This window comes from Cricetulus griseus, chromosome 6 (genome assembly GCF_003668045.3).
Source record: "Cricetulus griseus strain 17A/GY chromosome 6, alternate assembly CriGri-PICRH-1.0, whole genome shotgun sequence".
NCBI classification, from domain to species: Eukaryota; Metazoa; Chordata; class Mammalia; order Rodentia; family Cricetidae; genus Cricetulus; species Cricetulus griseus.
This window is the reverse complement of record NC_048599.1, coordinates 143,722,366-143,736,464: the sequence shown is the minus strand read 5'-3', so window position 1 is coordinate 143,736,464 and position 14,099 is coordinate 143,722,366. Positions and strand designations below refer to the sequence as shown.

General features: G+C 42.8%; 1 protein-coding gene across 6 annotated transcripts in view; it reads right to left on the bottom strand.

The window, feature by feature from the left end:
- Nup214 (nucleoporin 214) overlaps positions 1-14,099 on the bottom strand; it is an 85,366-nt gene that overhangs the window by 56,687 nt on the left and 14,580 nt on the right. For all 6 annotated transcript variants that reach the window (XM_027423862.2, XM_027423860.2, XM_027423861.2 and 3 more), the window contains exons 12-17: positions 11,207-11,675; positions 9,892-10,064; positions 7,674-7,768; positions 3,572-3,658; positions 3,212-3,361; positions 1,788-1,946 (exon numbers count right to left, since the gene is read on the bottom strand). In XM_027423862.2, coding sequence (XP_027279663.1) covers positions 1,788-1,946; positions 3,212-3,361; positions 3,572-3,658; positions 7,674-7,768; positions 9,892-10,064; positions 11,207-11,675 — 1,133 coding nt within the window. The remainder of the gene's footprint in view (positions 1-1,787; positions 1,947-3,211; positions 3,362-3,571; positions 3,659-7,673; positions 7,769-9,891; positions 10,065-11,206; positions 11,676-14,099) is intronic.

The window sequence follows — 14,099 nt, the reverse complement described above, 5'->3', positions numbered from 1 at the left end:
TATAGTGGGGATTGTAGTCTGAGAGCAGCCCTGCAAGGAAACACCACAGGAGAAGGAAGCGCTGCCAATGATTCCAGGGAATCACCTCCAGAAGAGGCCATTCTCTCACCTTCCAGCTACTAGAAAACTCCAGGCAGGGGATAGAAAACTAAGAACAGAGGCTTGAGGCTTAAGTCCTTTGTACCAAGAGGGAATCACCACATCCACAGACCCATGTTTGAGGTGAGGAGAATCAGGGCTGCCTATACACTGCTGCTCTGGATTCTCAATGAATGGAAGGGAAAGATGACCCAAGCACACTGAGGCAAACAAAATCCAACTAGCTAAAGCAGAAATGAAGACTAAAGTGAACAAGAATTGTATCTGCTAGAGCACAGCAGGTGCCAGAGCCCCACAGAGCCATTCCTAGCCAGCAGGAGCTCAGACCACAGACCTTCTTAGCTTAGGAGGTGTAAGCTCCTTGTGGAACCAATAGCTCTGACACTGTGAACAACTGCAGTCTGCTTTCTGTTCCTGTTTTTGAGAAGGTCTTTGTTTATGAGCCCAGGCTGGCCCTCCTTTCCCTGTCTCATGAGTGTGAGATGTGTGCCAGCACACAGAATTGCTAGTTGGTTTCATAGACTGGAAATAGTGTCTTAAAAACTACCTACCAGACCACTGACAGGCTGCCACTGTACTATTACTCAAGATTTCATGTATAAATTGCTATGTTAAAAAAGGACTTTACCGAGTTCAAGGCTTAAAGAATTCTATCTTAGGCAGTGGTGGCACATGTATTTGATCCCAGCACTCGGGAGACAAAGACCAGCCTGGTCTACAGAGTGAGTTCCAGGATAGGCTCCAAAGCTACAGAGTAACCCTGTCTTGAAAAACAAAACAAAAAAAATCTACCTTTATAGTAAAATTGTAAAAATTAAATTAAGCTTTTCTCACTCCCTGGCCATCTTGGCAGCTGGTCTTGGTTGGGAGCTGTCCCGCACCTAAGGCAGGAATATTGTGGCTGCAAAGAGGAGGAAAAAGTCCCTGGAGTCAATCAACTCTAGGCTCCAGCTTGTTATGAAAAGTGGAAAGTACGTGCTGGGATACAAACAGGTTCTGAAGATGAGCAGACAGAGCAGAAAGAAACTGGTTATCCTCACCAACAACTGCCTGGGGCTTTGAGGAAATCTGAAATAGAATACTACACCATGTTGGCTAAAACCAGTGTCCATCACTACTATAGTGGCAGTAACATTGGATTGGGCACGGCATGTAGGAATACTATAGAGCATGTACACTGGTTGTCTTTGACCGGGCGATTCTAACATTATTGGAACCCGCCAGAACAGACTGGTGGAAAGTAAACCAGGGAAGCTTTCCTTCAATAAAACTACCAGAGCTGCTTAACAACAACAACAACAACAACAACAAAACTAAATTAAAAAAGAAAAAAGTGTTCCATTTTCTTTGCTACAAGTAAGTTTATGGCTGGGTGGCCCAGGCCTTTAATCCCAGCATTCGGGAGGCAGTGACATTCTATGTCTGTGAGTTAAAGGCCAGCCTGATCTACAAAGTGAGTTCCAGGAGAGTCAGGGCTGTTAAACCTAGAAACCTTGACTCAAGAACCCCCCCCCCAAAAAAACCCAACAAACTACAAATAATTGTATGGAAAAGCATAGCAAGTTATTAGCAGAAAATCAGCAGCTTGCTAAGGGGACATCACCTAAGCCCACACCTCAGACCCACAGCCACTGTCACAAACTCATCACTTCTGAACACTTACCAACAGTTGAAAGGGTCTCACCTACCTGGAGCTGAGCTTCACTCTTGGGATCCAGAGGTCTTTTATAAAGCAGGTGCAGATACCCAGAGTCATGGTTCCTTCCGTTCTGTTCTCTGGCTTCTTCGACACCAGCAAAGCCCTCCAGAAGAGTTGTTTTCAGGGTACTTATGTCTCCATGAAGAGACTAGAAAAGGCAGAGATAGATGCACAGATTCAATTGCTGTTGCCAAAAACAAAACCTGTGTTGGACCAAGGAGGGTGGAGAGTCTTAGCTATTTTAGGTACCTTAAAAAAATTTCATTGTCTCCATGCACAAAACCATATTTTTTTCCTATAAATAGTTCCTTTTTGTTTGCTCTGTATTGGGGGGGGGGGCTGTAAATAATGTTCTATAGTGTTTCTTGCTTCAGTGACTATGGGACAAACTAAAAATCCTAAACTCTGAAAAAAATTCATTGCTTAGAAAGTCATTAAAAATTTTTTTAAAAAATTTTTAAAGTTTATATGCATAAGTGTTTGCCTTGTGCCACAGTGAGTGCCTGGTGCCTGAAGAAGTCAGAAGAGGGTGTCAGATGCTCTAGGATTGGAATTACAGATGGCTGGGAGTTACCACGTGGGTGCTGAGAATTGAACCCAGGTCCTCTGGAAGAGGAGCCGGGGCTCCTAACTACTGAGCTATCTCTTCATGTCCTAAGGTTTTGATTTCAATTACTCTTTCTCCTGTTTTTAGAAGTACACTTCTGATGACTGACAATGTGGAAAATAAGAAGAGCAGAGACAGGACTCATTATCCAGCTTCATGAAGACATCACTAACATCCCTAGGGGTTTTCTCTCTCCAAGCTGCTGTTTAAGACTGGAAGACTAGAGACACACGACATTGAGATACATGTAAATGTGTCTGGCAATATCATTTACTAAACAGGGACTTTCAAAAGCTCACTTGCCTTTTTAAGCTTTCCTTCCTAAGGTGCAAAATGGAGAGGGTCACAATATGACCAGGGCAGGAAAGCTGTGAGGAGGACACTTGAGATGATCTTGGTAAACCACAGTGCCTGACGGACTATGCAGTGACCAGAGTGACAGGAAAATACTTTAAGCAGCAAATACATGCTCTAAAAAAATCTTAACTCAATACTATAAAAGAAACATTTGAAAGTACACTTAGTTAAATAAACAACTATAGGCAATTTACATGGAGTGCCTAGTATGTGTTAAAGAGGTGAAACTATGATCTCGTTTCACACAGGAGGGAACTGACACAGTCAGCTAGGATAGCTTTGTTAAGGCTCAATTCTGACAGTCCTGAATTCAGGCTTTTGCAGGTAAAACGACCCTAACAGCACTGATTGTCCTCAGAGAACACAGTGGTTCTTGCCAGTGTTCTGGACTAACTGAACAATTTTTAAAATCTCTCTTCTGCTCAGGAGAGACATTCACTGATACGAACCTCTGTAGCCTCTCTAATCTCCAAGAGGAAGGTGTGCAAGTCATCAGATTCTGTCCGCAGTGTCTTCATCTCCTCTGAGGTGCCAACCTGGAAACAAGCTTTGGAGGTCCGGGCCTTTAATTCCTCTAGCTCTTTCTGGAAGTGTGCAATCTGTGAGGACCATGAACAAAGCAAGAGACAACTGGGTCTGAGTGGCAGCAGTAACAACACTGCTTCTACAATTCCAGAACAAACCTATACAGGGGCCAGGCCATGTCCTGAGGTTAGACTACTGGCCATGTAGGTGACCAAACTTAAGGCCACTCCAGTCTCACTGTCAGAGCTACTCTCAGAAAAATAAAGCTCAAGCAACAAACTCACCTCTTCTCCAATGCCAGCCATCACAGGGTCTGAATCTTTCCACTGATGTCCCTGTTTCTCTGTGACAGGAGGCTGAAGTGACTTGGCCTGAAATGGAAGGCAAAAGGCTTCAACATGGGCACCGCACCACAAGCTCTAGTTTCTAGCAGTGGTCCTATCAGGCCTGGGTGAGTGCACCATGAGTCACTACTCTTTTGAACTGTGTGTACTAGGCCTCCATTTTGTCTAGGATGTATTCTATATGGTGAAAATCGTAAACCAGTTATGACAACATCACTCAGGGAATGAGCTCAGGGACAATACAGAGAGAAGTAAGTAAACCTGTGAACAATTTCTATTGGTGAGTAATGGGGAAACCTGAAGAGAATGAGGAACTCAGACAGCCATAAAGTTCTCCCTCAGGGCTGCCATCTGAATGATGTGAGAGAGAGGAGGCTATAGACAGAGCTCAGGCAAACTCCCTGCAGGCAGCAAGAGCAAGCACAGGAGCTTAAGGAGGAAATACTCTGGTATATCCAGGTATGGGAGTCATGTGGGCGTCAAGAAGCTAAGAAGGGCTGGACTGGACAGCAGTTGCAGGTACCTTTAACCCCAGCACTTGTGAGGCAGATCTAAGTTCCAGGACAGCCAGGGCTACATGGAGAAACCATGTCTGCAAAAACCAAAAAAGAAAAAGACAAAGAAAAAAAAAGAATCTAAGCAAGACAGGAAGAATAGAGAAAGAGTTAAGAGAAGCAGGCAGTGCAAGCATCTAAGGAAACACCAAGCAGCTTGGATTCTACTAGAGGCATGTTGGAAAGCTATTACTGGTGTTTGGAAGTGTTTGAATGACATCTGATTTATCATTTTAAAAAGACCTTCTTACCACTCAAGAGGACAGGAATGACAGCTAGAGATAGAAGCCAAAAAAGGTACAGTAGTCAGGATGCCAGGAGGCAAGAGATGGTCAAAGCCTAACATAAGATATGTAATAGACATACTAGGTATATATGACACAGACCATGAGCTAGAATGGGAAGAAGTACTACACATGAACACAGGAGACCCACAGTGCATTAGCTTCTGTGCTCATGCTTTGTCAGTGCTGCTTATTGAGGTGGAAAAGCTTCTCAGAGATGGAATGAGTGCTGGGCAAGAGCTGGTAAAATCTGATGTGCCCTTACATGGTTTCAGACTGCACAAGCAGTTCCCCAACAGCAGCCACCTAACAGACACCCATTCGCTGGGCACTGCACTACAAACTAGTGCTGTACATACGTGTGTTGGGATGGAAGGCACAACAGGAACAGGCATGACTATTGCTCATGGAATGCCCAAGTGGAAAACTGACAAACAGAACCACAAAACAAGCAGAGGTGATGGCCACTGATTTAAATACAAGCAAGTATCAAAGCTGTAAACAGCATAGGAAAATCTTTCTGAATGTGAAATAAGAAATGATTCCTAAAACAAGACATCAGAAGCTGGGGAGAAGGCTCAGTGGGTAAGAATGCTGCTGTGTAAGTACAAGGGCCTGAGTTCAAATACCCTCACCCACGTATAAAAAGCTGGGGGTGGCCATAGATGAATACAGCCCCAGAGCTGAGGGGACAAAGACAGGAGGATCTCTGGGGCATAATGGCTGCCTATCTAGCTTCAGGTTCAATAATAGACTCTGTCTCAAGGGAATAAGGTAGCAATAGAGTAGGACACCCAAGGTTTCTCTGGCTTCCTCACACTCATGTGCACATATACTACACACCCCCAATAAATGCAAGTTTAAAAAATGATATGTGGTCAGGCGGTGGTAGTAGCAAACACCTTTAATCCCAGCACTTGGGAGGCAGAGGCAGGTGGTTCTCTTTGAGTTCAAGACCAACCTGGTCTAAAGAGCTAGTTCCAGGACAGCCTCCAAAGCCACAGAGAAACAAACACCAAAAAAAAAAAAAAAAAAAAAAGTGATATGTGAAAAGCACTAATTATAACACACAAGAACTAGGGTAGCGTTTTTTTTTTGGCAATGGTAGTGGGCTTGCCTAGCTAGTTCAATCTCCAGGGCTGTGAAATAAAGAAAGAAATACATAAAAACATATTCAGTTATCCTAAAATAAAGGTCTTATATCCATAGGTGTATATGTTTTGGTGTGTTTGTTTCTTTCCAAAGGCCCAAGTAGGACACAGATCAGCAGTAAGATGCATGCTAAGCAGCCTATGAACAATCAAATTAAGACAGACATCAAGTAGCCTGGGAATGTGTCTGTGGGGATTGTCTGATGTAGTATAGCCCAGTCTACCTTGGACAATAGTAATCATAGGCAAGTAGTTGTGAACTGTGTAAGAAAACACAGCCAGGGTCTGGAGAGATGGATCAGGGATTAAGAGCACTGACTGTTCTTCCAGAGGTTCTGAGTTCAATTCCCAGCAACCACATGGTGGCTCACAACCATCTGTAATGTGATCTGGTGCCCTCTTCTGGCACACACTGTATACATGATAAATAAATAAACAAATCTATAAAAAAAAAAAAAAAAGAAAAAGAAAAAGAAAACACAAGCCAGACTGAGAGCCAGCCAACAAGCAGTATCCTCCATGTTTCCTGCTGTACTGTTTTGTCTGTGAAGTGAATTTCTCATATGGAACAGTAAGTGAACCTACCTGATTCCCTCAACAATGGACTGATTTTTGAGTTGAGGCAGAATTAAAATCTCCCTTAAGTCAGTGGTCTGTCTGTCTGTCTGTCTGTCTGTCTGTCTGTCTGTCTATCTATCTATCTATCTATCTATCTATCTATCTATCTATCTATTTTTTGCGATGGGATTTCTCTGTGTAGCTCCAGCTGTTCTGGACTTGCTTTGTAGAGCAGGCTGGTCTCTGCTGGGGTTAAAGATATATGCTACCACTTCCTAGTACTTTTGGTCAGTGTTTCATCATAGCAATAGAAATTAAACCAGCTGGGCAGTTTTGGCACACGACTTTAGTCCCAGTACTCAGAGGCAGAGGCAGACAGATCTCTGTGAGTTTGAGGCCAGCCTAGTTTACAGAGCGAGTTCCAGAACAGGCTCTAAAGCTGCAGAGAAACTGTCTCGAAAAACCAAAACCAAAACAAACAAACAAAAAAAATAGAGCATCATCCAACAGAAAAACATACAAGAAAATATCCAGATGGCTAAACTTGATATGAAATAAGGTAATCACTAGGAAAATATGAGTTAAATGAAAACAGAAACAAAACAAAAAGCCTAATACAATGTAAAATGAGAAATAGCAAGCCGGGCAAGAATAGGGACAGGGTGGAAGTGTCTTTGTCTACCACGGGTGAACAGCAGCATGCGCAATCTGTGGCCCAGGCATCTCATAACTAAGCTTAAACTCCGATGTGTAAATATGTTCACAGGAAGACATCGACTGTGCTGGTGAGGGCAACACTACTCAGAATAGCTCTAGCTGGAAACTACTCAGCAGGATGGAAACAGTACTACAATAAAGCATCAACTCTATACAGCAACAGCAATGAATAAATATCAACATAGTAAGATTATATGCTATTTGCTTCCATTTGATGGAAATTAATAAACAGGCTAAATTAATCTAATGCTGTTAGACATCAAGAGAGTGAGTGCCCCTTGGCAAGAATAGACAGAAGAGGGCACATGAGGAAGAGCCCTGAGATACTGGTAATGCCTCCTTGTCATCTTGCTTGCTGGTTATCAAAGTTCACTTAGTTGATGACAATTACTGAGGTATATACATACCACATAGACTTTTTCTACATAAATTACTTCAATTAAAACTGAATGGAAGCTGGGCATGGTGACACATGCCTTTAATTCCAGTATTCATGAGGCAGAGGATCTCTCTTGAGTTCAAGGCCAACCCATGGACTGCAGAGTGAGCTCTAGGCCAGCTAGGGCTACCATAGTGAGATCATGTCTAAAACAAAATAAAACAAGAAAGAAAAAAGAGAAGTAAATAGATAATTGCTTTTGTGAGTAAATACTGAAAACGTCAAGCACATACTTTGGTGTCTCCTGTACAGTTCTAATTATTGTTCCCATGTGTGACTCCTAAAGCACAAAGGCTAACTTTATTCACATGCAAGTGTATTAAGAGAATTTGACCATACCTGAGGAGAGCCTGACTTTACCACTGGAGGGTTTATCCTGGGTGACTTCTGTACCATGGAGGGCACTGAACTTGGAACACTTGGAGTAGATCGGCCTGCCAGCATAAACGACCAAAGAAGTCAGTTATAACAGACACCTATTCCTGTCACTTCTGTCACCACAGGCCTCTTTCCCCAAACCTGGAAGAAGGAGTTGCACATTGTCCCTGGCTCCACTTTTACAATCTGTATTAGAGAATGGGGACCAAATTGGGCCTGCTGGTGCACACCTATAATCATAGCACTCAGGAGGCTCAGGGAGGATTCTGGGTTCAAGGTCACTTAAGGTTACATATCAAGTATAGGCAAGGTGAGGTCACATTTGAGACCTGTCTCACAAACACAAAGATGACTGACAAGATAGTTTAGTGAGGTGACTTTGGCAAACTTTAAAGGAAAGAAACATCCCCTTCTCAAAGATTTCAAATATTTCCTCATTCAATATCTGTTCAATATTTGCCAAAATAAAATTATTCCAGGCATTCAAATCTAACTGGCTATCCAAGGCCAGGTGTGGTAATCCCAGCCTTTAGTCCAAACACTCAGGAGGCAGAGGCAGGCCAATCAGATCTGTGAGTTCAAGACCAGCCAGGACTACACAGTGAAACTCTACCTTCAAAACAAAACAAAAAACCCAAACAAATGGCTACCCAAATAACCAATTTAAAAACTGCAATGGGGGGAAGGGCCCAGGCCCAGCACAGGAAGATTTGGTGGACTTTGCAGAGCCCCTGTTGAGGGCCCTACCCTGCCTGGGGAGTGGTGGGTGGATGGGGTGGGGGTAGGCTGGGGGTGGGGGAGGAGGGATGGGGGTGAGGGGAGGGAGAGGGAGAAGGGACTTACATGTGAAACAAGCTTGTTCACTAACTAGAACTAATAAATAAATTAAAAAAAAAAAATGGAGGGAAAAAAAAAAAAAACCTGCAATGGGAGCCAGAGAGATGGTTCAGTAACTAAAAGTGAAAACTGCTCTTGCAGAGAATACAACTTTGGTTCCCAGCCCCCACTTCAGGTGGTTTACAACTGCCTGTAACTCCAGACACCTCTGGCCTACCCAGTAACTGTACTCACATGCACATACATACATGTAAAAAAAATATACCAAGCAAACACTCCTCCCAAGCCCAAAGTCAAATATGCTCTGCAGTCAGACTGAATAAAAGCATGCATGGTGATGCACATCACCTATGCTCTCCAAATCTTTAACCTGAATTCTATCAAACAATCAAATCCAAACAGGGATGGTCCCCAAACCACTAAGCTAGCTGGCTTTCTCATAAACGCTAAAGAAATGAACTGAGACTATACAAAAACAAACAAACAAAAAAAAACAGAACTCGACAGGCAGTGGTGGCGCACGCCTTTAATCCCAGCACTCAGCAAGTAGATATCTGTGACTTTGAGGCCAACCTGGTCTACAGAGCAAGTGCCAGAATAGGCTCCAAAGCTACACAGAGAAACCCTGTCTCGAAGCCTCCCCTCCCCCAAAACCAACCAACTAACCAAACAAACAAACAAACAAAACCAAAAAACACAAAACTCACTGAATGAACTTAACAGTGGTCAAATCTAGAATCCATGTCAATTTCTTGAGTGTAATAGCCTTGGCTTTTAGGATGTGGGAACTCATGTATCTAGGTCAACTGTTTCAAATGTCTTCAATTAACTCTCAAATGTTTTAAAATTTTTACATAAAAATTCTTCTTCCAAAAAGGAAGAAAGAGATAAGCAAATACAAAAAATGTTAAGAAGCTGGATAGTGGTGGCACACACCTTTAATCTCAACACTGAGAGGCAGAGGCAGGTGGATCTCTGTGAGTTTGAGGTCAGCCTGGTCTCCAGAGTGAGTGCCAGCACAGCCAGGGCTGAAACCCTGTCTTGAAAAACAAAATAGGGGCTAAAGAGATGGCTCAATGGTCAAGAGCACTGGTTGCTCTTCCAGAAATTCTGAGTTCAATTCCCAGCAACCATACAGTGGCTCACAACCATCTGTAATAAGATCTGGTGCCCTCTTCTGGAATGCACAGCACTCATACATAAAATATAAATAAATAAAAGAAAAACAAAACAAAATAAACAAAAAAATTTCCTTACTACATTAGCAAGGATTCTTAACATGCTGAATCCCATCCATCTGAAACGAGAGCTGAGGACAGAAGCTGTTGGCTTCAGAGAATACCTGATGGCGAGGGAGAGACTGAAGACTTCAAAGGCATGGAGCTAGATGATGCCGGCACAGGCGTGGGATGGCTGAGCTGTCCAGAAGCAGGTGGCTTGGGGGAGGAAGAGAATGGCAACACGGAGGGTATGCTCGTGGAGCTATGAACAGGTGCAGAGGCCACAGCAGTGAACCTGAGAGCGGAAATGCAGCTCTATCACAACAGCCTGCTGGAGGATTCTTTCACACCAGTCGTTAGCAGTGACACCAAGAATAACTGACTACCCATCTCCCCTGAGTCAGAACAAACTTCAAATTTGCTGCTTACTCATGCAAGGGCAGTTACCACCTGCTCATTTAGGAACATTGACTACAGTAACACCAAAGCACTTAGAGTAAGGTAAAGGCCAAATTCTCTACGAAATATTTATTTTCTAGCCTATCAAGCTGAGTGTTTGTTTGTGTTTAAGGGAGTGGTGCAACCAACTGTGAGAACTTGTTTTGAGAATGATCATCTCTGGGGTGTGAAAGACACCAGGGAAGCAAGCACGTCACCATCTTTGGGATACCATGGCCCAGTAAGAATGTCAAGTCAACTGCACATGTCAAGACAAGGACTGCAGACAATCTAATAATACAGTAGATAACTGTGAGTTAAAGAATGCGTAGGCCAACAAAATGGAACCCTGAGTAGTGGCTAGAGTGAAGTGGCCATATGCTGATTTATCAGAGCCATGACGGTGTGGATGCAGAAGCACGTCTCAGCAATGAGGCAAGTAGGGAGACAGAAAAAAAGCAGAAAAAGAGGTAAATAAATAAGGTATGAGCAAGCTGGCAGGAACTAGGCCTGGAGGAAACCAGATACCATGCTAAAAGGTTTGAATTGTAAAGGAAACGCAACAAGAAACCTTTGGGGAATGTCAAACAGGAGAGTCACCTCATGTATCCCTAAGTGCACAAAGTCACCTTGGTGGCTGCACAGAAATAGTTGAGAGTCAGGTGGATATGAAGAGGGAAAAACTACAACAGACCCATTTCCTTTCTAGGACATAAGTTCTAGGCTGTTCCCCCTTTTAAAATAAAGGATACCTCCTATCTTTATAGTCTGAAAAAGGAAAACAACTACTTAAGTGTAAATTTCTAGCAGTCAGAAAAATAAAACATCCTTTAAGAGACACTTCTGCAGATGAGATGCAAGCATTTACACTGTCCATTGCTAAGCACTACTTTAGAAAGAATCTGTTCAGTACTCCTTTCACAGTGACCCTAGTTCAGTGACAACCATGCAATATTTCTACCCATTGTACCAAAGAATCTGACTTTCAAGGTAACTTACTTTTCATTCAGGTTTACTTTCACAGAAGAGGCTGAGGGTGGGAATGAAGGCTTCATTCCTGTGTTTGGAGTACTGGACATTGGTGTGCTTTCCAAGGTGGGCTTAAAACCCGATGATCCAAAATTGAAGGGAGCAGTAGCAGGTGTGGCCATGGAGGACGATGCAGGGTTAAGGGCCTGCGAGCCTTTGGAAGGAGGAGCCAAAGAGAAGGTGGAGGTGCCAGAGCCCAGAGCTGCTCTGGAACTATCAGAGCCAGTGAGAAACGGAGGAGGCTCCCCAGTGACAGAAGCAGATGACTTTAAGGATGAAGGGCCAAAGGAGAACACAGAAGGGGCTCCCCCAGCAGAGGGCAAAGGGAAGGTGGTGTTAGGAATAGCAGAGGGCACAGGTGCAAGGGACAAAGAGGCTTCTGTTGGGACATCAAGGTTCTCCGGGGCTTGAGGGGAGGTTGGAGTGGTAGGAAAACTTCCTGCAACAAAAACCAAAGGGAAACACAAAAACAAGTTAAAATGTAACACTAGAGGTCACACGGACAGAGGGAAGGGATGGGGTCTGAGGTCTGAGGAAACTGGAATGGTGCCTGTTAAGATACCAGAAGGTGTATGTAGGTGGGCATGGTAGCACATGCCTTTAATTCCAGAAACTGGGAGGCAGAGGCAGGCAGATCCCTGTGAGTTCCAGGCCAGCCTGGTCTAGCCAGTTCCAGGACAGCCAGGGAAGAAACCCTGTCTCAAAAATCAAAACAGGGCTGGAGAGGTGGCTCAGAGGTTAAGAGCACTGACAGCTCTTCCAGAGGTCCTGAGTTCAATTCCCAGCAACCACATGTTGGTTCACAACCATTTGTTATGAGATCTGGTGCCCTCTTCTGGTCTGCAGATATACATGGAAGCAGAATGTTGTATACATAATAAATAAATAAAATCTAAAAAAAAAAAAAAAAAAAAAATCAAAACAAAAATAGAATAAAGCCAGAAGGGACAGTTGGTCTCTCCATGGCAGGGATTCCACAGGATAAGATGTGTGAAACTTTGCTGGGAGCTTGTGGTTCACCCCTTTAATCCCAGCACTCTGGAGGAAGAGGCAGGCAGATCTCTGTGAGTTCAAGGCCAACCTGGTTTACAGAGTGAGTTCCAGAACAGGCAGAGCTACACAGAAAAAATCCTTTCTTGAAAAACCAAAAATAAAAAAATAGATTAAATTTTGAAGAAGGCCCAAATAGCGAACAATGAGTTTACCTCATTCTGCACTACTTTACTAACCAGGAAATAACCCTAGTTATTCAAGCCCCTGCTTCAAAACACTCAAAAGCAATTCCAAATGCATTCATTAAAGATTGGGTACTATAAATATAAGCTTTAGAAACAGTTATCTGAAGGAGGCAAACAGTGAACTGGCACAGTTGATTAGAAACAGATAAAGTCAGACAAAGCATCCCTAAAAATAAGTAGATATGATACAATAACTGAGGTAAACCAACTAAGTTTTAACTTCTAAAAACTGTTTATCATATTTAAGTTTTAAGGTTAACAAATTTAAGCACAGAGCCTAATTCACAAAAAAGCCAAATATCCAGTCTCTTTAATCAAAGGCATGCAAATTTAGCCAAGTAAGATGGTATTTGTCTTAAATCCCAGTATTCTCAGTGGAGGCAGACAGATCTCTTCATTGAGGCTACCCTGGTCTTCGCAGAGTTCCAGGACAACCAGGGTTACACTGTGAGACCCTGCCCCAACAAAACAAAACAAAACAAAACAACAAAACAGAAACAAAACCAAAAAACACATGTGAATTTAAAGCTAAGTTTTGACTTCCCTTTAAAACATGTAACCCTTGAGGGCAGGTAAAGCCTTTGCCCGGTGGCAGGGATCACTCATACTAAGGACTCTTAGAAAACTTTCAAGACATGTCTAAAAGCCCTTAAAAAGTGGCCCCAGTGATCTCTTGTCTAACCCATAAAAATAAATTACGGAATGAGTATACAATTATTTATTGATTATTGGTTTGGGGGGGGAAAGGGTTTCTCTGGGTAGCCCTGGCTGTCCTGGAACTCACTCTGTAGACCAAGCTGGCTTAGAACTCACAGAGATCCATCTGCCTCTGCTTCCAGACTGGTGGGATTAAAGGTGTGTGCCAGCCCCCAACCCCCAGCAAGTAAATACAATCTCAATGGTTTCCAAAAAAAGCCAATGATACAAATATATAACTATTCTTTTGAATAACCATGAAAATTAGCTAAGAACTTAAAAAAGGCTATAGCTTAAATTTAAAATCAGTAATCAAGGATGGAGACAGCAGTGCACACCTTTCTGAGAAAGCAGAGGCAGCTGATCTTTGTGAATCTCAGACCAGACAGGACTACACAGTAAGATCGTGTTACAAACAAAAAAGCAATATCAAAACACAAAAATAAATAAAGATGAAATCAGCATTCCACTGATGTCCACATTTTGTCTTTAACTATGAAGGTGTTCATGCACAAACACTGGAAAACAGCTCCCCCAAAAAGGCAGATTTAGAATTTTTTCTACTTCCCCAACGTTCTATAAGGCAAATTATCAATTCAACTGCATAACGAATACTTTGAAAAATAAATACACTTCCAATTTAGATTAGTTGGCCTTGGCTGTTAGGCTAAGATGGTGATTTATCTTCATGAGAGATACTAAGTGCATTAAGAGGATACAAGAGTGAAAACCCCACCTTTTGATGTAAACTGCCATTTCCAAATGAGTATCTAACTCTACCTCTTTTATACAATCGATATGGAACCAGCAAGAAACATCTTCAAAGGAGCATGCAGACATAAATCACTTCCATGCCCATTAGGAACAGACCAGAACGGAAAATAGAGGCCATATCCTAAAGAAATTGTACACACTCGTCCCAGGGCAAT